At 43.7% G+C, this 23702-nt stretch overlaps 1 protein-coding gene across 2 annotated transcripts in view; it reads right to left on the reverse strand.

Moving 5' to 3' along the window:
• CFAP221 (cilia and flagella associated protein 221) overlaps positions 1-23702 on the reverse strand; it is a 103170-nt gene that overhangs the window by 30117 nt on the left and 49351 nt on the right. For both annotated transcript variants that reach the window (XM_028148105.2, XM_008143445.3), the window contains exons 11-14: positions 21412-21499; positions 17358-17447; positions 15952-16050; positions 1222-1327 (exon numbers count right to left, since the gene is read on the reverse strand). In XM_028148105.2, the coding sequence (XP_028003906.2) occupies positions 1222-1327; positions 15952-16050; positions 17358-17447; positions 21412-21499 (383 nt within the window). The remainder of the gene's footprint in view (positions 1-1221; positions 1328-15951; positions 16051-17357; positions 17448-21411; positions 21500-23702) is intronic.

Consider the following 23702-nt stretch of genomic DNA (forward strand, 5'->3'; position numbering starts at 1 on the left):
GAAAAACAAAACAGCACTTTGGGGGCGATTCCTAAGGTATTTTTATGTGAAGCCACCATCTTCATTTGCTTATTTGTACCTGCCACATGCCATTTCAATCACAGTATCTGTGTGTGTATGTATTTACTCCCATTTTTAGTGTCTCTTTTATCCTTTACCTTCATCCCCCTCCAATTTATAAAACATGTTATTTTATTTTCACTTTATTTTCGGGGAGGGCAGCCTGAGCCGGCTCCAGGGGCTTGGGCTCGGGAGGGAGGGGGGCTGGAGAGACCGGGCCTGCCTGTGGGTCTGCACCTGAGTCACTGGAAGGAGATGGTGATGTGGCTGTTGGGCTCCTAGAGCTACTGAGGATGGGCCTCCACAGCCCCCGCCCACCTGTGGATTGGAATTTTTTTAAATAGCAAAGATAATATGGGGTGAAACACTTTGTGAGATAAAACCAGACCCAGCCAATCAGCCAGCAAGTGTAAGTGTTGACTGTCCTAGTCTCTGGTGACCTTACATGGTACCGGGACTTGGAGGGTGTGATTAAGTTAAGGATCTTGAATGAGATGGGGAGATTGTCCTGGGTCTGTGGTCGGCAAACTGCGGCTTGCGAGCCACATGCGGCTCTTTGGCCCCTTGAGTGTGGCTCTTCTACAAAATACCACGGCCTGGGCGAGTCTATTTTGAAGAAGTGGCGTTAGAAGATGTTTAAGTTTAAAAAATTTGGCTCTCAAAAGAAATTTCAATTGTTGTACTGTTGATATTTGGCTCTGTTGACTAATGAGTTTACTGACCACTGTCCTGGGTGATCTGGGTGGGCCCAAAATAATCACAGGATCCATAAAAGAGGGAGATAAGAGGGTCAGAGTCAGAGAAGGAGACGTGAGTGATGACAGAGGCAGGAGGTCAGTGACTTGAGGAAGTGGCCAGGAGCCAAGGCGTGCAGGTGGCCTCCGGAAGTCGGGAAAGGCCTGGAACACATTCTCCACTGGAGCCTCAGGGACCCAGCCCTGTGGATCCCTGATTTTAGATTTCTGACCTCCAGAACTGTGTGATAATAATTGTGTGTTGTTCTGAGCTACACGTTTGTGGTGATTTGTTTAGCAGCCATAGAAAACATACATGTGATTTATGAAAATATCGTATTTCTATGCAGCCAACTTCATTATAAAGAAAACTCATGCTGTGAGGACAGCTGGTCGAAGCATCGCTGACTCCCCAGCTGCATCTCACCATGTGGTATCGACTGCCTGCTATGCTTGAACCTCTTTAATATGGTATCTCTGTCCATGATACGCATAATGTTCAGCATGTTAAGTAATCGTCGATGAACCATGATCTAGAATTAGAAAGAATAAGGGTTTCAAGTGAGTAGTTGACACATGCTCATTTTATCATTTAATTTAATTCATTTTCCCCAACCACAGCTAAGGGCTAAGGCCATGGCTTTAAGTCAGAATTCACAAGGAGAGTGGCAAGCTACTGCTGAGACGGAGGCCGGGGACTTCAACATCAGGGTGATGCTGACTTCCCTGAACACAAACAAAACCAGGTTGCCATCTAGCCTTGTCTTACCCAGTTTACGAGACTCGGTTTTCCCATATTTCCAGAGTGGAAACAATGACTATTTCTACATTCTTTTTTCCCCAGTATATCTGAATAGTAATGCTCCCACTGAGTTGTTTTCAGAGTTGAAGGGCAAACTGAATGGTCAATTCTGTAGAAATGGGGCTGTGGAATATGGGCAATGCTAACTGTACACCGCTGTGCTTTGACTTCAGAGCAGATGAGTGCAGATCTGTCCTAGTTATTGGAATGATTGTTCATTCCATAATCAATACTCCTTTCCATCCTGTGAAAATTCTTTCTTTTAACACAGGCGTGGGAACCTTTTTTCTGCCAAGGGCCATTTGGATATTTGTAACATAATTCATAGGCCATACAAAATTATCAACTTAAAGATTAGCCTGCTCTATTTGGTCAAACATTGAATTAACTCACCCCTGACACTTTGGCAGGGCCAGACCAAATGATTTCGAGGGCCTTACACAGTCCCCGAGTGGACACTCCCCACCCCTGACTTAACAGATATTATGAAGTGGCTACTCTGTGGCCAGTTCTGTGCAAGGTATTGGAGATACGGTGGGAACAAACAAATATTAGCCTGCACAGAGGTGATGGTCCAAGTGTGTGTGTGTATTGGAGAATGGGGCATGGAATGGATGACAGTGAACACTTAAACAAGATCAACACCATGAAGAAAATGAGAGTAAATGCACGAAAACATGACTCGGGGCTGGGAAGGGAGTGGTCTGGCCATTTTGCAAGAATAATTAGGGAAGGCTACTCTGAGGGGGGCGAGGGTTGATCTCAGACTTGAATGATAAAGAGACAATGATCCTGGCAAGAAAGTTCTGAGCAGAGAAACCAGCAAGCACAAAGTCCCTGATCAAGGAACAAAGGAGACATGTTGAAGAGACAAAGAGAAATCCAGCATGACCTTGTAGCCTTGATAATAATTGTGCAATAGATTTTTTTTAATTGAATTTATTGGGTTGACATTGGTTCACAAAACATATAGGTTTCAAGTGTACAACTCATCAAAACATCATCTGCACATGGCATCGTGTGTCAACCCCACAGCAAAGTCTCTCTCTGTTCCTATTTGCCCCCACCTTTGCCCACCAACTAACTCCCAGCACCCTTTCCCCCGGCTATTACCACACTGCTGTCTGTGTCTATGTGATCTCTCTCTCTCTCTCTCTCTCTCTCTCTCTCTCTCTCTCTCTCTCTCTTTCTCTCTCTTTCTCTCTCTCTCCATATATCTATATCTATATATCTTTGTGTGTGTTTTTGGGCTTAATCCCTTCACTTTCTTTCATCAAGCCTCCTCTCCCCATCTCCTCTGACAGCTGTCAGTGTGTTCCAAGTATCCATGCCTCTGCTTCTATTTTGTTCATCAGTTTATTTTGTTCATTGGATTCTACATATAAGTGAGATCACATGGTATTTGCCTTTCTCTGGCTTATTTTGCTTAGCATTATAACTTCAAGGTCTATCCATGCTGTTGTAAAAGGTAAGATTTCGCCGAAACCGGTTTGGCTCAGTGGATAGAGCGTCGGTCTGTGGACTGAGGGGTCCCAGGTTCGATTCCGGTCGGGGGCGTGTGCATTGGTTGCGGGCACATCCCCAGTGGGGGGTGTGCAGGAGGCAGCTGGTCGATGTTTCTCTCTCATCGATGTTTCTGGCTCTCTGTCCCTCTCCCTTCCTCTCTGTAAAAAATCAATAAAATACATATTTTTTTTAAAAAAGGTAAGATTTCCTTCTTTTGTACAGTTGAGTAGTATTCTATTGTGTAAAATACCACAACTTTTTAATTTTATTTTATTCTTTAAAGTATTACAAATAGTAGTACATATGTCTCCTTTTCCCCCCCCATTGACCTCCCCCCGGCCTCCCCTACCCACCGGCACTTGCCCCCCAGTGTCTTGCGTCCTTTGGTTATACTTATATGCATGCATACAAGTCCTCGGTTGATCTTTTACCGCCCCCTCAACCCTCCCCTGCCTTCCTGTTGTAGTTTGACAGACTGTTCGATGCTTCTTTGCCTCTGTATCTTTTTGTTCATCAGTTTATAATGTTCTTTATATTCCACAAATGAATGAGATCATGTGGTATTTATCTTTCTCCGACTGGCTTCATTTAGCATAATGCTCTCCAGTCCCATCCATGCTGTTGCAAATGGTAAGATTTCCTTCTTTTTTACAGCAGCATAATATTCCATTGTGTAGATGTACCACAGCTTTTAAATACATCTGCTGATGGGCACTTAGGCTGTTTCCAAATCTTAGATATTGTAAATTGTGCTGCTGTGAACATAGGGGTGCATATATCCTTTCTGAGTGGTGTTTCTGGTTTCTTGGGATATATTCCTAGAAGTGGGATCACTGGGTCAAATGAGAGTTCCATTTTTAATCTTTTGAGGAATTTCCATACTGTTCTCCACAGTGGCTGCCCCAGTCTGCATTCCCACCAGCAGTGCAAGATGGTTCCTTTTTCTCCGCATCCTGGCTAGCACTTATCATTTGTTGATTTGTTGATGATAGCCATTCTGACAGATGTGAGATGGTACTTCAATGTTGTTTTGATTTGCATCTCTTGGATGATTAGTGAATTTGAACATGTTTTCATAAGTCTCTCAGCCTTCTGTATGCCCTCTTTTGAGAAATGTCTATTTAGGTCCTTTGCCCATTTTTTTTATTGGATTGTTTATATTCCTTTTGTTAAGTTGTATGAGTTCCCTGAAAATTTGGAGATTAAACCCTTACCTGAGATCGCATTGGAAGTATCTTCTCCCATGCAGTGGGCTTCCTTATTGTTTTGTTGATGGTTTCTTTTGCTGTGCAGAAGCTTTTTATTTTGATGTAGTCCCATTTGTTTATTTTCTCTTTAGTTTCCATTGCCCTAGGAGCTGTATCAGTAAAGATATTGCTACGACATCCTATATAATAAAGAGGTAATATGCAAATTGACCATCATGCCCTCACAAGATGGCTGCTTACGACCAGGTGGTCAGGGGGGTTAGTGAGGGATGACCAAATGACTGAACAAGCAGGCTGTGTGGTATGACCAGGGTGGCACGGGGGAGCAGTTGGGGGCAACTAGGCCAGCAGGGGGGGGCAGTTGGGGGTGATCAGGCTGGCAGGGGGGGCAGTTAGGGGCAATTAGGCTGGCAGAGGGGGCAGTGAGGGGTGACTAAGTCAGCGGGGGGGGGGGAAATTGGGGGCAACCAGGCTGGCGGGGAGGGCAGTTAGGAGCTACCAGGGTGGCAGGCAGGGGGCAGTTAGGGGCGATCAGGCCAGCATGCAGAGGCAGTGAGGGGTGATCAGGCTGGTGTGGGGGGGCAGTTAGGGGCAACCAACCAGGAAGGCAGGTGAGCAATTAGAAGCCAGCGGTCCAGAATTGTGAGAGGGATGTCCCAGATTGGAGAGGGTGCAGGCTGGGCTAAGGGGACCCCCGAATAGTGGAACAACTGAACAACCGAACAACCAGTTGCTATGATGTGCGCTGACAGCCCGGGGATGTGTGCGGAACACCGCAGGTGTCAGCAGCTGGAGGCAGAATGGGGAACATGGCGGGCGTCGGCTTCAGTAGGATGGTGGAGCAGGTGAGTTGGGGTGCCAGACCAAGGTGGGGCACTGGTCGCTGTCATCAGGGTGAGCCTCTGGTGATTACTGAAAATTCTTTGCTCCCACTTGCTGTGGTCCTGCTGGGCACTTGCTCCTGCTGCCAGTGCCAGCCCCCACTCGTACCGCTGCTGGCACCTGAGCCACTACTTGCATCTGCTGCCAGCGCCTGATGCCAGACCCAATTGCTTGGTGCTGTCAGTGGGTGCAAGCAGCGGTTGCTGGCCCCAATCACCCCTGAGGGCTTTTCCACTTCCCCCTGATCCTGAGGGGTGATCAGGGCAGCAGCTGCCACTTGCACCCTCTAACGGCACTGGCCCCACTTGCACCTGCTGCTGGCACCGGCCCCAATTGCTCTACACTGTCAGTGGGTGGAGGTGGGGCTGGCGCCATCAGCATGTGGGAGCGGTGGTGGCAGGAGCAGGACTGCTGGCAGACAGGGGACCGGGTGCCACTGTGGGAGGGGCTGGGTGGGGCGCAGAGGATGGGCCAATACCCACTCATGTGCCCACCACAGCCTTGCAGCCCACAGTTCCTTTCAAGGTGCATGAATTCATGCAACTGGGCCCCAACTATGTCTGATATTTTGCAGCCTATGGAGTCTTCTAAGATTTTTATGGTTTCCCATCTTACATTTAAGTCCTTTAACCATTTTGAGTTTATTTTTGTGTATGGTGTAAGTTGGTGATCTAGTTTCATTTTTTTGCATGTATCTGACCAATTTTACCAGCACCGTTTATTGAAGAGACTGTCTTGACTTCATTGTATGCTCTTGCCTCCTTTGTCAAATATTAATTGAGCATAATGCCAACATTATACTCTATGGGAAAAAACTAAAACCATTTCCCTTAAGAACAAGAACAAGACAGGGATGCCCACTTTTACCACTCCTATTTGACATAGTACTGGAAGTGCTAGCCATAGTGATCAGACAATAAGAAGAAATAAAAGGCATCCAATTGGAAAAGAAGTAAAACTGTCATTATTTGCAGATGACATGATATTGTACATAGAAAACCCCAAAGACTCCATCAAAAGACTACTAGACTTGAGGAGAAACCAAGATGGTGGCATAGGTAAACACCTAAACTGCTGCCTCGCACAACAATTTCAAAACTACAACTAAAAGACAAAACGGACATTATCCAGAACCACAGGAAGGCTGGCTGAGTGGAAATTCTACAACTAGAAGGAAAGAGAAAAGCATGCTGAGACTCAGAGGAGCTGCAGGAGGCAGAGATACTGAGACGCGTGTGGAGAGGACTGGCAACTGAGTGCGCGGCTGGCTTTCTCAAGTGGGAGGGAGACAAAAGTTCCTGACTTCACTGAACTCCAGTTTTGGGCGAGACTCTGGGGACCCAGACTCATTTGGGGAGAAACTGGACTGTCTGGCAGTGGGCGGAACTCAAGGGCGGCTTTCTCTCAGAGGTGCTTGCAGGGATTACCATGGGACACTGAGACACAGGGGCCTATTAGGGTAGGGCTGATGGGAAACCAATGCTGTCTGCTCCACCCTGAGACTCCACCCCATCCAAACTGAGCACAGAGGCTTTTGCAAGTCTTGTTTCATAAGGGTGTCTCCAGCACAGAAGTTCTCCCAGTGTAGACACAGCTGATCCTCATAGCCAATTGGCCTGGAGGTCAATTCCTCCCAGTGATACCAACAACAATCAAGGCTTAACTACAACAAGACTGTGCACACAGCCCACAAAGGGGTGCACCAAGAGTGTCCACCTCAGGTAACTGGGGAGGCTGAGCCACTGGACCTTATAGGACACCTAGCACACAAAGCCACTCTATCAACTCACCAAAGCAGCAAAATGAAGAAACAAAGAAACAGATCACAAATGAAATAAATGGAGGAAAGCAAACAACTGGATATAGAGTTCAAAACCACAGTTATAAGATTTTTCAAGAATTTTCTAGAAAAGGCTGATAAATTTAGCGAGACCCTTGAGGATATGAAAAAGAACCAACTAGAAATTAAACATACACTGACTGAAATAAAAAATATTATACAGAGATCTAACAGCAGACTAGAGGATCACAAGAATCAAGTCAAAGATTTGAAATACAAAGAAGCAAAAAACACCCAACCGGAAAAGAAAAAAGAATCCAAAAATATGAAGATAGTGTAAGGAGCCTCTGGGACAACTTCAAGCGTACCAACATCAGAATAATGGGGGTGCCAGAAGAAGAGAGAGAGCAAGATACTGAAAACCTATTTGAAGAAATAGTGACAGAAAACTTCCCCCACCTGGTGAAAGAAATAGAATTACAAGTCCAGGAAGCACAGAGAACCCTAAACAAAAGGAATCCAAAGAGGACCACACCAAGACACATCATAATTAAAATGCCAAGAGCAAAAGACAGAGAATATTAAAAGCAGCAAGAGAAAAACAGTTACTTATAAGGGAGCACCCATACGACTGTCAGTTGATTTCTCAACAGAAACTATGCAGGCCAGACGGGAGTGGCAAGAAATATTCAAAGTGATGAATAGCAAGAACCTACAACCAAGATTACTCTACCTAGCAAAGCAATCATTCAGAATTGAAGGTCAGCTAAAGAGCTTCACAGATAAGAAAAAGCTAAAGGAGTTCATCAACACCAAACCAGTATTATATGAAATGCTGAAAGGTATTCTTTAAGAAGAGGAAGAAGAAGGAAAAGATAAAGATAAAAATTATGAACAACAAATACATATCTATCAACAAGTGAATGTAAAAATCAAGTGAATTAAAAATCTGATGAACAGAATAAACTGGTGAATATAATAGAATCAGGGGCATAGAAAGGGAATGGACTGACAATCCTCGGGGGGAAAGGGGTGTGGGGGGTGCGGGAAGAGACTGGACAAAAATCGTACACCTATGGATGAGGACAGTGGTAAGGGGGAGGGGGTAAGGGTAGAGGGTGGGGTGGGAACTGGGTGGAGGGGAGCTATGGGGAAAAAAGAGGAATAATTGTAATAATATGAACAATAAAGACTTATTAAATTAAAAAAACAACAAACAAACAAAAAAAACTACTAGACTTAATAAATGAATTTGGCAATGTAGCAGGATACAAAATTAACACCCAAAAATCTATGGCTTTTTTATACACCAATAATGAACTGACAGAAATAGAAACTAAAAAAACAATCTAATTTACCATTGCACCAAAAAAATTAAGATACCTAGGAATAAACTTAACTAAGGAGGTAAAAGACCTGTTTGGAAAACTACAAGACATTGAAAAAAGAGATAGAGGAAGAGGTAAACAGATGGAAGAACATACCGTGTTCATGGATTGGTAGAATCAACATCATTAAAATGTCTCTACTGCCCAAAGCAATTTATAGATTCAATGCAATCCCTATTAAAATACCAATGGCATATTTCACAAACCTAGAACAAACTCTCCAAAAATTCATCTGGGATAAAAAAAGATCCCGAATAGCCACCGCAATCCTGAGAAAGAATAACAAAGTTGCAGGGATCACAATACCAGATATCAAGCTATATTAACAAGCCACTGTTCTCAAAACTGCCTGGTAACTGGCACAAGAACAGACATATCGACACAATGGAACAGAACATACCAAAGTTTTTTAAATCCACTCATCTATTGATGGCACTTGAGCTGTTTCTAGATCTTGGTTATTGTAAATAATGCTGCAATGAACATAGGGGAATATATATTCTTTTAAATTAGAATTTTGGGTTTCTTCTAATATATTCCCAGAAGTGAGATCACGGGGTCAAAAGGCAGTTCCATTTTTAATGTTTTCACCTTTTATTTTAATTAAAAATTATATATTGATTTTAGAGAAGAAAGGATATGAAGAGAGATAGAGATAGAGATAGAGATAGAGATAGAGAGAGAGAGAGAGAGAGAGAGAGAGAGAGAGAGAGAGAGAGTTGTTGTTCCATTTACTTATGCATTTATTGGTTGCTTCTTGTGTGTGCCCTGACTGGAGGTGGAACTTTCAACTTTGGCATATAGGGATGACACCCTACCTACTGAACTCCCCAGCCAGGGCTAGCCATTTTTAATTTTTTGAGGAAACTCTATACTGTTTTCTACAGTGGCTGCACCAGTCTGCATTCCCACCAATAGTGCACAAAGGTTCCTTTTTCTCCACATCCTTGTCAACACTTGTTTATTGATTTATTGATGACTAGCTTTCCCGTTGCAGGAAAATTCCTGCAATGGGATTTCCTGCTGCACTCTACCCCGCCTCCGTTCCTCCCTTGCCGCCCGCCTCGCCTTCTCCTCCAGCCCGCCCGCGTTTCCCTTTGCTCCGCCATTGTCGCCCGCCTCCGCCCCGCCCTTGCCGCCCGCCTCACCTTCTCCTCCAGCCCGCCTGCTTTTCCCTTCGCCCCCGGCCCCGCCTCCGCCCCGCCCTTGCCGCCCGCCTCGCCTTCTCCTCCAGCCCGCCTGCTTTTCCCTTCGCCCCCGGCCCCGCCTCCGCCCCGCCCTTGCCGCCCGCCTCGCCTTCTCCTCCAGCCCGCCTTCGTTTCCCTTCGCCCACGGCCCTGACTTCGCTCCTCCCTTCTCCTCCCCCCGCCCCCCTGGCTTGCTTGCTTCTTCGAAGCTTTACTCCCCTTTGCAGCTCTTGGCTTCTTTCGACACTGTCTTGATATGCAAATTAGCCGCCATCTTTGTTGGGGCAATTTGCATACTCGTCCTGATTGGTTGGTGGGCGTGGCTTGGCTGGTGGGCGTGGCTCAGGTGTAGCGAAGGTGCGGTCAATTTGCATATTTGTCTATTATTAGATTAGATAGCCATTCTGACAGGTGAGGCAATATCTCATTGTGGTTTTAATTTGCATATCTTTGATGATTTGTGACATTGAGCATTTTTTCATATGTCTATTGCCCATCTCTATGTCCACTTTGGAGAAGTGTCCATTTCTTAATTGGGTTGTTTAGCTTCTTGGTGTTGAGTTGTATACATTCTTTATATATATTTGAAATAAACCCCTTTTCAGATGTATCATTGGCAAAGAAATTCTCCCATTCAGTGGGTTCCTTTTTAATTTTGTTGAAGGTTTCTTTTGCTGTGAAAAAGCATTTTAGTATAATGTCCCATTTGTTTATTTTTTCCTTTGCTCCTCTTGCCCAAGGAGACATATCAGAAAAAATATTGCTATGAGAAATGTCTGAGATTTTTCTGCCTATGTTTGCTTCTAGGATTTTTATGGTTTTGCAACTTATATTTAATCCTTTAATCCATTTTGAGTTTGTTCTTGTATATGTTGTGAAGTTGGTGGGTGGTCTAGTTTCATTTTTTTGCATGTATCTGTCCAATTGTCCCAATACTATTTATTGAAGATACTGTCTTAACCCCATTGTATGTTCTTGCCAACTCTGTCAAATATTAATTGACCATAAAGGTATGGGTTTATTTTTGGGCTCTCTATTCTGTTTCATGGATCTATATGCCTGTTCTTATGCCAATGCCATACTGTTTTGATTATTGCCTTTTAGTATAATTTGATATCAATTAATGTGATACTTCTTTGTTCTTCTTTCTCAAGATTGATGAGGCTATTCAGGGTCTTTTGGGGCTCCATATAAAATTTTGGAATATTTCTTCTAGATCTGTGAGATATGCCATAAGTATTTTAATAGGAATTGTGTTGAATCTATAGATTGCTTTGGGTAGTGTTGATATTTGAATGATGTTAATTTTTCTTATCCACAGATCCAGTATATGCTTCTACTTATTTGTGTCTTCCTCAATTTCTTTCTTCAGTATCCTAGCTTTCTGAGTACAGGTCTTTTACTTCCTCAGTTAAATTTATCCCTAAGTAACTTACTATTTTGTTGTTGCACTAGCAAACGGGACTGTTTTCTTAATTCCTCTTTCTGATAGTTTATTATTGGTGCATGAAAGTGTGAAAATAATTTCCAAATATTTATTTTGTATCTGCTACTTTGCTGAATTCATTTATTAGATCTAGTAGTTTTTTTGTGGAGTCATTAGGGTTTTCTATATGCAGTACTATGTCATCTACAAATAATGCCAGTTTTACTTCCTCCTTACTAATTTGGATCCCTTTTATTTTTTCTTGTCTCATAGCTGTGGCTAGGACTTCCAGTACTATGTTGAATAAGAGTAGTGAAAGTAGACATCCCTGTCTTGCTGTTGATCTTAAAGGAAAAGCTTTTAGTTTTGCCCATTGAGTATGATGTTGGCTGTGGGTTTGGCATATATTGGTATTTATTATATTAAGGTATGATCCCTCTATTCCCACTTTGCTGAGAATTTGTATCATAAGTGGGTGCTGAATTTTATCAAATGCTTTTTCTGCATCTGTTGATATAATCATGTAATTTTTATCCCTCCTTTTGTTTATGTGATGTATCACATTTATTTATTTGGAATATTGCACCAAACTTGCATCCTCAGAATAAATTCCACTTGATTATGGTGCTGGATCTGGTTTGCTAATATTTTGTTGAGGACTTTAGCATCTATGTTCACCAGGGTTATTGGCCTATAATTTCCTTTCTTTGCAGTGTCTTTATCTGGTTTTGGAATTAGGATAATGCTGGCCTTGTTAAAAGAGCTTGGAAGTCTTCCCCCATTTTGAATTTTTTGGAATAGCTTGACAAGGATAGGTATTCATTCTTCTTTGAATGTTTGGTAAAATTAACCTGTGAAGCCATCCAGTCCAGGACTTTTAATTGCTGAGAATTTTTTATTAGTCCTTCGATTTCATCTGTTTAATTGGTCTATTCCAGCTTTCTGATTCTTCCTAATTCAGTTTTGGAAGATTGTATGTTTCTAGGAATTTATCCATTTAGCCCAGGTTGTCTAATTTGTTGGCCCTCTAAATTGCTAATTCAATCCTCTGCTTCATCTAACCTGCTGTTGATTCCTTCTAGTGTATTCCTCATTTCAGATATTAAATTCTTCACTCCTGATTGGTTCTTTTTCATGGTTCTATGTCCTATAAAATGCTTACTATCTCTTTGTTAAGTTCTCACTGAGATCATCCATTCTTCCCCTAAGGTCCTTGAGCATTCTAATAACCATTATTTTAAACTCTGCATCTGGTATTTTGGTTGCTTCCATTTCACTTAATTCCTTTTCTTGTTCTTTCATTTGGGGCATATTTCTTTATCTCCCCATTTTGTCTGCCTTTTTGTGTTTGTCTCCATGCATTAGGTAGATCTGCTATGACTCCCAAACTTGTTATGAGGGCTTTCTGAAGTATGGGTCTTGTTGGGCTTAGTGGCACAATCTTCCATGTCACCTGAGGTTGGAGCTCTAGGAATGCTTCTTGTGGATTATGTGCACCTTGCTTTTGTAGTTGAGTCTTGGATGCTGTTGGCCCTTTCATGGGGGGTATAACCCTTCAGGCTGGCTCCAATCACTGTGTATGAGTCACTGTACAGGGGCTTCCCCCAGACGTGGAGTTGTTCCCAGCAGGGTCTGGTGCCTGCTGGACTCCTTCTTTGGGTGTGCCACTTGTGTGGCTAGTGGGTCAAACTTTGGTGTGGTCTGAAGCCCACCACTGTTTGTGTTAGTTCTGGGTCCCCTTGGGCATGATTCAGGAAAAGATCAATGTCAGACCTTGTGTGTAACTGGCCTTGGGGTACTTGTCTGGAGCTATCATGCTATTCACTGTTTGTGGCTGCATCTACTGGGCCACTGTGTGTGTGTGTGTGTGGGGCCAATCAGGGTCAGCTTCCTCCAGCTTAGAGCTGAGGGCATATCTTTAAAAGGTCCAAGTCTCCCTGAGGTCCGCCTTCACTTATCAGCTACTCTGCCACTCCCTGAGGTTGCCTGGTCTTCCTCCAGTGCCTTCTAAAGGAAGAATGTAGAATAGAACTTGGCTGACTGTGACCCACAGACTCTTCTACACATCATGAGCTTGGTAGGGCACCTTGACTGGGGTCTGGAAGATGGGGCTAGTAGGTATCCTACTTGAGGCTGCTTGGTCAGGCACTCAATGAGAGGAAAGTTACCCCTACTCTAGAGCCATACTAGTTACCCCTACTCTTTGCCAGGTTCAGGTTGAGCTTCAGGTTCAGGTTGAATGCAGCCAGTTGTCCCCTCTGCAGGAGCAAGCTCAGCAGGGTGGAGCCATCAGGACTCCAGAGGACAGACCATCAGAGTCTCCTGTTGGGAGTGGTGTTGGTGGAGATCACAGGAGCGGGCCAAGCACTCGTCCAGGTCCCAGGCAATAAATAGCTTCTGAGGGAGACACACTTGGAATATCCCAGCTCTGAGCTCAGAAGGGCAGGGCCAGGGGCCACTGGAAAGGCAGGTCAAGTGAGTCCCATTGGGGCAACAGTGTAGGCTGAGCTAGCAGGGGAGATAGGAGTGGCCCCCCCATGATGTAGTCACTGCACCCAGCTCCCCCCTGTTAGATTCCCAGAAGAAATTCTTCCCAGGAGATGTGCTCCAAAAATCCCAATTCTGTGTGGCACTCTGATCCCCCTGCAGGATTGAACTCAGCAGGGTGGGGCCACAGGGAGTGGAAGGGCTGCTGCAATGGCCCAGGTGGAAGATGATGTGGCTAGGACTGAGCTGGGGAGAAGGCCAGAAATCATCAGATTGGGAACATAATTGCATTGAACTGATAGTACTTGCTGGGGGTGTGAGAAGGATGAACCATAACTCAAGCAAAACACATAATTGTTGACAATATATATATTTTTTACCCTGGCGGACTTGTTCCAAATGGATTAGGGTAGTCCCACTAGTGGGATGCCAGCCCAGCCTGTCTCTTGCTGCTGTTCATCCATTGGCAACAGCTGTGCTCCCTCCCTCAGAGCACAGCATTGTGTTGCCTCCTTTCACCATGTTCTTTCCCACATTGAGCACCCTGTGGCCACCTCTGTTCTGCCTCAGCAGGGACTCTGGCTCTCAAGGGCCTTAGAGGTTGGTGAGTAGGTCACCAATGCAGTGAGCTCCGCTGCTCTTCGCCTAGACTGTCATCAGTTGAGGCAGAAAGCACTACTTGAGAGATGATCTGTTCCATAAACTTTCAGAGTCCCTTATGCGTATATACTCGTTTAATTGTCACAATAACCCTATGAGACAGCTCTTACTGCTATCTTCAGTTGCAGATGAGGAGACTAAGGCACAGAGATAATGTAACTTGTCCAAGATCAGAAGGCTATGAGAAGTAGCACCAAGAATTAAGGGCAGGCAGCCTTGGCTTCAGAGTCCAAGTCTTAACCACTGCTCTTCCCTGCTTGAGGAGGGGCTCTGCCCCTCACCCCCCTGCAAGCCAGCCACATTTGAGTGACAGGGTCAAGAGAGCTACAGGCAGCATGAGATACAAGAAGAAACAGGAAGACTGCTGAGTGCTGGAGCTCACAGGGACTCTTTCTCAGAGGAAAGGTAGTCTTGAGTTGGCCCAAAGGACAGGTGACAGATGTGGACAGATGGAGGGGAGATGGAATGGCATGTCAGTTGAAGGGCAAGGAGCAGAAACACAGGTTAGTAATAGGGGACAAGCTGACATGTGTTTGGAAGATGAGGACTGGAACAACATAGAGAACAGGATACAGCTGGAGAGGTGTGGCTGCAGCCAGACCAGGGACCCACCTTATACCCTTTACTGGCATTAGAGGTTAAGAAGTCTTCATTATATTCTGATCCTAGGAAGCCATTGAGGGCTAGCAATGTGGCAGATGGAAGGCCATTGTGAGGGGAAAGAAGCCAGAGCAGCAAGGTGATTGCTATGAAGGGGGAGCCATGAGCCTGAATGGTAGAGACAAGAGCCCACAGGAATTCTCCATTGTTCTCTCCAGAAAGGGCTGATCAATATCCCACTGTCCTAGAGTTACCATATGACCCAGAAACACACACACACACTCTCTCTCTCCATATATATATATATACACAGATATAGATATAGCCCCAAGAGAATTGAAAACAAATGTCCACAAAACTGTACACAAATGTTCTCAGCATTATCATTCATAATAGCCCAAAGTGAGAATAACCCAAATGTTTCAATTGGTGAATGATAAGATGTGGACTATCCATCTAATGGGACAGTATCCTATATACCAGGCAATAAAAGGCTAATATGCAAATCGACCAAACAGCGGAACGACTGGTCGCTATGATGCACACTGACTACCAGGGGGCAGACGCTCAATGCAGGAACTGCCCCCTGGTGGTCAGTGCACTCCCACAGTGGGTACGCCACTCAGTCAGAAGCCAGGCTCAGGGCTGGTGAGCACAGTGGAGGTGGTGGGAGGCTCTCCCGCCTCCACAGCAGTCGGACATCCCCTGAGGGCTCCCGGACTGTGAGAGGGAACAGGCTGGACTCAGGATCCCCCCCCCCCCCCCCCCCCAAGTGCATGATTTCATGCACTGGGCCTCTAGTTCAACCATAAAAAGGAATGAAGTACTAATACATGTTACCACATGGATGAGCCTTGAAAACACGTTAAGGAGAAGCCAGTTGCCAAGGGACATGCATTGTATGATTCCATTTATATGAAATGTCCGAAGAGGCAAAACCACAGAGACAGAAAGTAGATTAGTGGTTGCCAGGGCTGGGGGATGGAGAGTGACCGATAATGGGAACCAGGTGCCTTTTTGTGGCGATAAAAATGTTCTAAAATTAGATAGTGGTGATAGTTGTAGAACTCTGTGAATAGACTAAAACCTATTGAATTGTACACTTTACAAGAGTAAATTTTATGGTATGCAAATTATATCTCAATAAAGCAGGTACAAACGAACTCAATGTTTGATTTCCTTGTGCTGATGACTACACAAATTAACATTTCAATCTGGTGCTGAGACTTACCTTACGTACTGCTTGCTGAAACCGTCTCTGTGCCCTGAACCTGCTGACCCAAGTATTATTAATAAGTGGATCAAAATTAGGTTCAAATTCCTTGATTTTCTGTGAACATAAAATAAAAGCACATCTTAGAGTTAAAATGTAAATCCTAATATAAGCATTTAATAAAAATGTTTGGATTTGATCCCTAATCTAGTTTACTTTTTATTTGTTCTGCTTTATAATAAGCATTTATTAAGCGCTTTAGTATACGCAGCATCATAGGGAATACTTATTGGGTTGGGTCTAAAAGTGGAAGCTTTGGGCTTTAAAAAACTTATAGTCCATTTCAGGAAGCTCAAGCAAATACATGTGACCCTGAGGAAGAAGAATGAAGTCAGATGTGGTGGGTGCTGACTGTATGATGCCAGTGGAGGACTGCCATGCTCAGCCTTCCTCCCAGCACCAGCACCTGCACCTGCACCTGCATATCATGGGCACAGGTGGGAGGTGCTGGGTGAGTGAATGCAGAGGAAAGGTGCCTGAGAGTGTACTGAGGCCAGCCAGAGCCTTAGGCACTGTAGATTCTTGAACAGGGAAATAATATGAGAAAAATGTGTCAGAAATGAATGTCTCACATTGCACATGTAGTGGGCTGGAGAGGAGAGGGCAGAGGGACAGGTATATGAACAGACAGTCTGCTGGATTAGTTGGGGTGAGATCTGAAGGTTGGGCTTGGGTATGACCTTGTGGAAGAGCTATTGGCAAGACTTGGTGGCCAGATTAAATGTGGGGGAGAAGAAAAGAGGTTGAAATAATTCAGATGTGACAAACGCAGGAAGAAAAAGTGAGAATGATGAAGGTGGGGAGATTAGGAAGAATCTTTTCATTAGAAGTAAAAATTGGGGTTCAGTCAGAAACTATCACATGACAGTGGGTACTCAGGTGGAGGGGCTACTGTTTCCATTTGTCATTTGAAGAAACTAAGGCACCAAGGCCCAGGGGGCCTTTCCAAGGTCCCAAATCTGTGGGAGAGCTGGGACCTGAAGTCTGGCTTCTGGCTTCCTGTCTGTATCCTTCCCACCAAGGGGAAGGCCAATGAGCAGAGGCCCAGAGACCCACTGAGGCCCCTCAGACAGCGGCGTGGAGAGCAGAGGGAAATGAAATGCCAAAGCAGACCAGGCGGAGAAAGTGAGGGGTGGGGAGGAGAAGCCAAAGAAGGTGATGCCATTAATTTCAAGGAAAACATTAATTATGAATTGTGATGTTTTACTGTGAATATGTAGTAAAAGACACTGAAAACATCAGCATATTAAAGGTTATTAAGTATCTCTTGCTAAGAGGATTTCTTTAAAATTGTTCAGCGTTTTAAAAGTAAGCATTTAAAGAGCTGCCAATAATTAGATTCAAAATTAAGGAAAGCTACCCACTTCTTCCAGATTGTGAACAACTCGCTTCTGATTAATTTCTGTCGTCAGTCGCTGAAATTCTTCATCCAAGACAGGATCTCCTCTGTCTAGCTGGGTTTTTAATCATCAAAAATATTAAAATTGAATACAAATGCACACAACTTTATTTCTTTTCAAAACTGCTAGAACCCCATTATTACAATTGGTCAAATCCACCCAAGAAGTTCCATTGGGAGGGGTGGTGGCATAACTAGGTTAAAGTTATCATTGTAATTTTGCTCACTGTTTACACATAGGAAATTTTTATAGAAGCACAAAACTAATACCTTCTTTTTGTAACTAGAGGAAAGTGTCTAGAAATTGTTTCCAAGGCATTTAAAGTCACAGAAAGGATTTTAAGGAACTATGTAACCACAGCACTACAGAGATTTCAATGAAAAGAAATGTAATGTCCAAGTTTTAAGCTCCCCATAGCTGATTATCCAAGTACCAGGTTTAACAAAGTCAAATGATGCCTCCCCTTTGAGTGGCAGAGGTTGATGGGGTCTGTTCCTTCCTGGGTGTAAGTTCCCCCGCCTGCTCCCCTCCCCCCTGCTTCCCCAGTGGCCACCCCCTCAGCTCTCTTTCCCCGCCTGCTCTCCTTACCACCCCCTGCTCCCCTCCCTTCTCCCCCCCACCCGCCTGCTTCCCCAGTGCCCCCCCCCCCCAGCTCTCTTTCCTAGTCCACAGGAGCCCCGGGTCACCCCAGGGAAGGCTGACTGGGCTGGGATCAGTGTCTACACTTGCCTGCCACCATGCACGCTGCAACCATTTTTGCCTGTCTGTGCTGTTTATTACTGGTTTGATAGGTAACTTCCAAAACTAGCTTGGATCTTAGGTATACTGTTCATAATCATTTTTAAAGACGGAACTGGAAGAAATCTATTCTGATCACCACAATAATACCCTATTCAGAGATAAGAGGGGTACAGTATTGTCTCAGGGGGGTGAGCTGTCCAGCTCTAATTTGCACACGTCAGGGAGTTTGAGATTGTGTACCTTAGGTTCTAAATACAGACATTGTGGGGAGTCACCCAGACCCTCACAACCACTAAAAGTAAAATAAAACAGGCAGCTAACGAAGAAATTGGCAAACAGGTTGTTAGCTACAAGAAAGGAGGGAGATTTCTTACATCTTGATTAAGACTCTACTTACTATGGTGAACACTTCTGAAGTTAGTATATCCATCTCCCAAGAGCTTATCATCCTTGAGGGTTTGTGCCTTCCAGCTAGAATGCTGACTCCCTCCATATGCTCCCACCCTCTCCCGCTCTCTTTTTGCCACATGCCTTGGGCCTCCAGGGTTCCTCCCACTGGGTTACCAGCCAGGATTCAGCGACCAGATGAAGTCTGGACGCACTGAACGGCATCCCCACAACACTTGCTCTCCCACTACTCTGGGCTCTCAGGGTGGCCTGCTTTCCTTCTGCCTCCCTGCTGACTGATAGCAAGGATGCGACAGCTCCTCTCCTGCTCCCCTCCACAGCCGTTGCAGGCCTGTCTCCAGTGCCTGCTCCCCACAGTCTGCCGTGGCCTGCTTCCTGAGTCATCGGGAAGACAAGACCGCGAGCACTCCTCAACAGCTCCCACGCTGCAGGCAAGCCCGGCTAGACGGCAGCCGTCCTTACGCAGCCTTCTCCTGTCCTTCCTCCTGTTCAAAGACAATCTTTCCATCTGACCATGGCCTCTTCCCAAGCTTCTGCAGCCCTCTCCTTCCTCTGTGATGCTCCATCACTCTTCGCCCCTGCTCATCTCAACTGCTCAAGAAACTACTCACTTCTACCCATTCCTGAGAAGTCCAATTTGGCTTTTCCCTCCTCAAGTCTACTGGAGTTGCTATCACTCGAGGCACACAAGGACTTCCAAATGGCCACATCCAATGTGCGCTCTTCAGGCCTTTGCTCCTGAAATCCTCTTTGCACTTGACCGATCCCTCCGCATCTGCTTTCTCTGTGTTCTCCAGGTCCCATGACCTCCCAACCATTTCTGCTCTACCTCCTTAGTCGTCCGCTGCTCTCCCCTTAAATCATGAAGTTCTCTAGAATTCCTGCCTTGAGCTACCATCTTTCTCAAGATATTTACTTTCCACAGGTCACCACATGTGTTCTGGTGCCAATCTCTACTCTATGCTGGTCACTCCCAAGTCTCTGCCTCCAGCTCAGATTTGTTCCTTCAGCTACCACCTGGATGCCCTCCAGTCACCCCAGATGTAACATAGCCAAAATTAAACTTTTCATCTTCCACTAAACCAGCTTTTCTTCCATATTTGAGATCTCATTTAACACACATGCACCCAAGCTGGGAACCTAAGAACCTTACCCTTCATTTCCAATTTATCTACAGGTTCTAGCTCTATCATTGCACGCAGCACATTTTGTATAATCTCTTAATGGTTCTGTGCCACTTCTGGACTGACCTTCTTGAAGGCAGGGACCACCGCTTACTCACTGGCACAGAATCTTACAGACAGTAGGCATTCACTCAATGCACTGGCCAAGTGAATAAACACTTGAGTTTGTCTATCAACCAAATGCTGCCAATTACAGCCTTACCTCTCACATTGACCTGGCTGTGGCACGTCTGTGTCACCTTGATCTTTAAAACAGAAAATATTCCATTGTGGGGTTCACAGAAAACACTTGATATTTTGTTTTTAAAATCATGTGCAAAGGATCTGAACAACATACCAAACCTAATTTAAATGCCAATCTAATATGTGCCTTTCCTTAATGCTAAGATTTATCAATGTAATGATTTAACATCCTTTAAAAAAATAAAAAAGGAACAAATTTATTCAAATATCTGATTTGTACTTCAAATCTAGAAAGAAGATATATTCTATATGAGAAATATGTTCGTATATGACAAGATCCATGATTTTCCCAATCCCTCTACCCAGTACTGCCACTGTGTGTAGCACAGAGTGTGGGAAACACACACTCCCAAGCTTAAATACATGTACTAGAGTATTATGGATGAAGAATTGTGTCCCTCCAAAATTCATATGTTCAAATCCTAACTCCTAGTCAGGAGAGATGGTATTTAAGGAGGTAATCAAGTTAAAATGAGGTCATTAGGGTAGCAGGAAATTTGGACACAGAAGGAAAACCATGTGAAGACCCAGGGAAAAGATGGCCATCTACAAGCTAAGGAGAGAGACCTCAGGAGGAACCAATCCTGCCAACACTTTAATCTTGGTCTTCCAATCTCCAGAAATGTAAATTTGTTTAAGCTACATAGTCTGTTGTATTTTGTTACAGCAGCACTAGCTGACTAATACAATAAGTGATGATTCCGTAAGTCCTATCAATCAAGTCCAAGCCCCTGCGACATGGAGCCCTAGCCAAGTCCTATCACCTCTGGTCCCTGTGTGCCCTGTGCTTCAGCCGGTATGGACCAGTCCTTGCTGTTCTCTGGACCTGCCCTGCACATAACAATGCCTATGCCACAGTGATCTCAGGGGTGTTGCACAGTCCCACAGTTCCCCTCTTTCCTCTCCCTTCCCTGAACCTGCAGGTGCTGACTTGGTGAATCAGATGTGGCCTTCTCCCCTAACCAGTTTTCCACTTTCTGCTCAACCTCTTTGAGTAACTCTGACTTGGAACTTTCATTTGAATCTGGATCTGGCGTGGCTCCTAGTTATTGTCTTTGGACCTCTCTTGCCTTCATGCTTTGCAGATCTGGGTGCAATTCACACCCAGACTTCCAGCCCAAACTTCAAGCATTCCATCACTCTCAATTGAATGCCTCTGTCCTCTTTATAATATTTCAAAACTATACCGTGTCTTAAAGGAAGCTTTCCAAATAGATGAGTTCTCTCTCTTCTCTGGCTTCTGCATCCCCCTAATACTTAGGATAGGTCTCTTGTGACACTTATAGCCAGCCTTGATTTACAGGTAACAATTAACTTATCATCATCCTCCTCCCCTCCCAACTTAACATTAAGTTTTCTTTCCCTGACATGGCATCTTGCCTATAGCAGGAATTCAAAATAGCTAGTGAACTACATGATATACAATTAGAAGTAATTCTGACCTTGTATTTTTCGTTTATTTTTTGCTGCTCATCAGCAAGGTCTTTTATAAATTTAAAAGCCATATGATCTTTACCAAGGTGCACCTGCCTGGAAAGAAAAAAAAAACACACAACCTCCAGAACCCATCAGAACGGAGTCTCTTAGCTATACTCTACGATTGGAGGAGACATCATGGGGAAGAAAAGTTGTAGACTTAAGCAACATAATTAAGATGAATAATGTATTCTAGAAGACAAAATTAAGCTTATCTTCTAGTGACACATGCTAAAATATTTATGAATACAAAAATCTGATGTTTGCCCAGCTGGCATGGCTCAGTGGTTGAGCATTGACCTATGAACCAGGAGGTCACGGTTTGATCCTGGTCAGGGCACATGCCCGGGTTGCAGACTAGATCCCCAATGTGGGGCATGCAAGAGGCAGCCGATCAATGATTCTTACTCATCATTGATGTTTTTATCCCTCTCTCCCTCTCTCTTTCCTCGCTAAAATCAGTAAGAATATATTTTTAAAATCTGATGTTCAACATCATTAGTCTTTAAGGAAATGAAAATCAAATTACAGTGATGTACCACTTCACACCCACTAGTATGGCGATGATGATGATGATGATAATGATAATGATAATAATAATAAAGAAAAATAACAGGTATTGCAAGGGTGTAGAGAAATTGGAATGCTTAAACATTTCTGATGGGAATATAAAATGGTTGGCCATGCTGGAAAACTTTGGCAGCTTCACAAAATGTTAAACATAGAGTTAACACATGACCAAGCAATTCCACTCCTTGCTCTCTGCCCATGGGAACTGAAAATATATGCTCATACAAAAACTTGTATATAAATGTTCATAGCAGCATTATTCACAATCACCAAAAAATGGAAACCACCCAAATGTCAACTAATGAATGGATAAATAAAATGCAGTATGTCCATATTATGCAGTATTATTCAGCCATTAAAAGGAATGAAGTCCCAATAGATGCTATGACATAGATGAACCTTGAAAACATGTCAAATGAAAGAAGCCAGCTGCAAAAGGCCACATATTGTATGATACCATTTATATGAAATGTCCATAATAGGAAAATCTACAGTGGTTGCCAGGGCCTAGGAGAGAAGGGAATGAGAATGACTGCTTAATGGGTATAGGCTTTCTTTTTGGGGTGATGCAGATATTCTGGAGTTAATTAATGGTGATTGTTACACAGTATTGTCAATATACTTAAAACCTCTGCATTGCACACTTTAAAATAGTGAATTTTACATTTTATGCATTTTATCACAGTTTAAAAATATCTGGTATGTAATGTATTTATCATGAAACATGGTACATGTTAAAAATAACTAGTAGTTATGGTTTTACAAATGAAAGGGGGTCTAGCTGGCGTGGCCCAGTGATTGAACCAGGAGTCACAGTAAAATTCCCGGTCAGGGCAAATGCCCAGGTTGCGGGCTCAATTCCAGTGAAGGGTGTGCCAGAGGCAGGTGATCAATGATTCTCTCTCATCATTGATGTTTCTCTCTCTCTCTCTCTCTCTCTCTCTCTCTCTTCCTCTCTGAAATCAATAAAAATATATTAAAAAAAAAAAAGGAAGGGTGTTTCTGGAGAACTGTTTTAGATTAAAGGAGACTAAAGAAAAATGAAAACTAAATACAAATTGTATAGGCCTTGATTGGACCCTGGATCTCTCCTCTCCAAAAACAAAAACCCAGGTATAAAGGACATTAATGGGACAACTGGGTAATGTTGTGTATTGGCTGATTATGACAATATTATTGTAACAATGTTAAATTTCCCAGAAGTGATTATGGTAATATTGGAGAATGTCTTTGTTTTCAGGAACTACATGCTGAAGTCTTTAGGAGTGAAGCTTCATGATGTCTGCAATTTACTTTCAAATGGTTCAGAAAAAGGGTGTGTGTGTGTGTGTGTGTGTGTGTGTGTGTGTGTGTGTAGAAAGTAAGGGGAAATATATGTGGCATAATGTTAACAACTGGTGAACCTCCATCAACTGTATATGGGTGTTACTGGCAGGTTTAAAATCTTCCAACAAAAAAAGTTGGGAGAAACTGAATTTAGGATGTGATTTCAAACATAGAAGGAAGGACATGGCCATTGCATCATACTGATTATTTTTTAAAAAAAAATAATATATAGAGTGATAAGATATAGTGATTATTTTCCCCTCCTAATACTTTACAAATAATAACTTTCAGGTTTTCTATCATGACAATGTGTTCATTTTTATAATAGGGAATTAATATTTTTTAAAATGCTCTTTGAAAA

The sequence above is a fragment of the Eptesicus fuscus genome, chromosome 11 (genome assembly GCF_027574615.1).
Source record: "Eptesicus fuscus isolate TK198812 chromosome 11, DD_ASM_mEF_20220401, whole genome shotgun sequence".
Taxonomy (NCBI): Eukaryota; Metazoa; Chordata; class Mammalia; order Chiroptera; family Vespertilionidae; genus Eptesicus; species Eptesicus fuscus.